Source organism: Mauremys reevesii, linkage group 1 (assembly GCF_016161935.1).
Source record: "Mauremys reevesii isolate NIE-2019 linkage group 1, ASM1616193v1, whole genome shotgun sequence".
NCBI lineage: Eukaryota > Metazoa > Chordata > Testudines > Geoemydidae > Mauremys > Mauremys reevesii.
In genome coordinates, this window is record NC_052623.1 from 3,710,470 (window position 1) to 3,712,621 (window position 2,152).

Below are 2,152 nucleotides of genomic sequence, written 5' to 3' on the forward strand. Positions count from 1 at the left end.
AAGGTTTGCATTTTGACTACACTCCAATTCTGAGCTACTGGGTGAATGTGGAACTCCCTACAGCATGCACTTTCTAGCCTGGCTTTCATTGCAGTAAGGAACAATAATGCTGTCATAAACAGACAGTCCAGGGTTAATTCCTCTTTTACCTGTAAAGGGTTAAGAAGTTCACCTAGCCTAGCTGACACCTGACCAGAGGAACCACTGAGGGGACAGGATGTTTTCAAAGAGGGAGGAGGGAAATCAGTCTTTGTCTGTTCAGAAAAGTTTGTGCCGGAGTAAAGGAACCAGGAATCAACCATCTAACATTTCTTAAAAGTCATACGTGTTTAAAAAAGGAATGTATTAAATTATATTTATTTTCTTTTGTGACTTCATTTTGAATAGAGGGGGAATCAAATTGGGTTTCTTTGTGTAACTAAGGTTTTTGCCCAGAGGGACATCTTCTGTGTTCTGAATCTGTTGTCCATGAGAGTAGCTTGCATGCTAATCTCATGGAGGTATTCCTTTCACCCTTTTTCTTTAAGTAAAAGTCTTCTTTTAAGAATCTGATTGATTTTTTCCTTGTTTTAACATCCAAGGGTTTTTTGGATCTGGGCTCACCAGGAATTGGTGGCAGATGAATCAGTCTCAGTCCTGCCACGAAAAGGGGGATAAAGACTGGGGAAATATTTTGGGGGGAAGACAGAGTTTCAAACAACTCTCCCATAAATGTTTATTTAAACTATTTGGTGGTGGCAGCTATTAGATCTAAGCTGATAAATAAGCTTAGGGGTTATCTCATGCAGGTCCCCACATCTGTATCCTAAAGTTCAGAGTGGGGTTGACATCTTCACTAATGCATAACCAGTATCCTCACTCATTTTTTCCTGCTGGTACCTATTAATGTTTCCCACATCACAACACATTATTGACAGCATAAAGTATGGAATTGGCATTAGTAGGGTCATTTGTTCAAAATTCATTTCTCTGAATAATTAAAATGTCATTTTTCTGTGTGTGAAGAATGACCAATCTGATTCACCCATGAGAACAGTCTTCATTACTACATGTAGTGTCTCATATTAACATTATCTCTCCATCCAGGCATTTGTATTGTGACCATCACCCTAGAGCCTGGGCACATACAGGAAGTCAGGAGAACGTACGGTACATGCAGGAGACACCGTTCTGCCTCAGAGTCTGAAACTTTCTCCCCTACTCCATGTCAGATTCCAACAAAACCGACTTCACCAACCCCTCCACCTTCATCCTGCTGGGCATTCCTGGCCTGGAGGCTGCCCACATCTGGATCTCCATCCCCTTCTGCACCATGTATGCCATAGCCGTCTTGGGGAACTTCACAATCCTGTTCATTGTGAAGATAGAGCCGAGCCTCCATGGGCCCATGTACTATTTCCTCTGCATGCTGGCCGTCACCGACCTGGTCCTGTCTACATCCATCCTGCCCAAAATGCTGAGCATCTTCTGGTTCAATTCCAGGGAGATCGGTTTCAGTGTCTGCCTCTCCCAGTTGTATGTCTTTCACTCCTTCTCTTTGATAGAGTCAGGGATCTTTGTGGCCATGGCTTTCGATCGCTATGTGGCCATTTGTGATCCCCTGAGACATTCCACCACACTGACAAACCCTGTGGTGGCTAAGATCAGCCTGGCTGTGGTGCTGCGTGGCAGCATGCTCATACTACCCTACCCCTTGCTGTTGAGGCAGTGGCCATATTGCAGGAACAACATCATCCCTCAGCCGTATTGTGCCCACGTGGCCGTGGTGAAGTTGGCATGTGCTGACATCCGTGTCAATAGTTTCTACGGCCTCTTTGTGCTATTCTGTGTGATGGGTCTAGATGTCATTTTTATTATCGTGTCCTATACCCAAATCCTCAGGGCCATCTTCTGCCTCCCCACAAAGGATGCTCGTCTCAAGACTTTTGGGACCTGTATCTCCCACCTATGTTCCATCTTAGTCTTTTACATCCCAGGTCTCTTCTTCTCTCTCTATTACCGGTTTCACCAGAATGTGCCCCTGCATTTCCATGTTCTCATTGCCACTGTGTACCCCTTGCTGCCCCCCATGCTAAACCCCATCATCTATGGGGTGAGGACTAAGCAGATCCAGGACAGGCTGCTCCGGCTCTTTACTCCTAAAGGGACCTAA

At 45.1% G+C, this 2,152-nt stretch overlaps 1 protein-coding gene across 1 annotated transcript; it reads left to right on the forward strand.

The window, feature by feature from the left end:
• The first annotated feature begins 1,204 nt into the window (after window positions 1–1,204).
• LOC120397734 (olfactory receptor 52M1-like) lies at window positions 1,205–2,152 on the forward strand. Its single transcript, XM_039524154.1, has one exon. It carries the CDS (start codon window positions 1,205–1,207, stop codon window positions 2,150–2,152), a length of 948 nt encoding a protein of 315 aa, XP_039380088.1.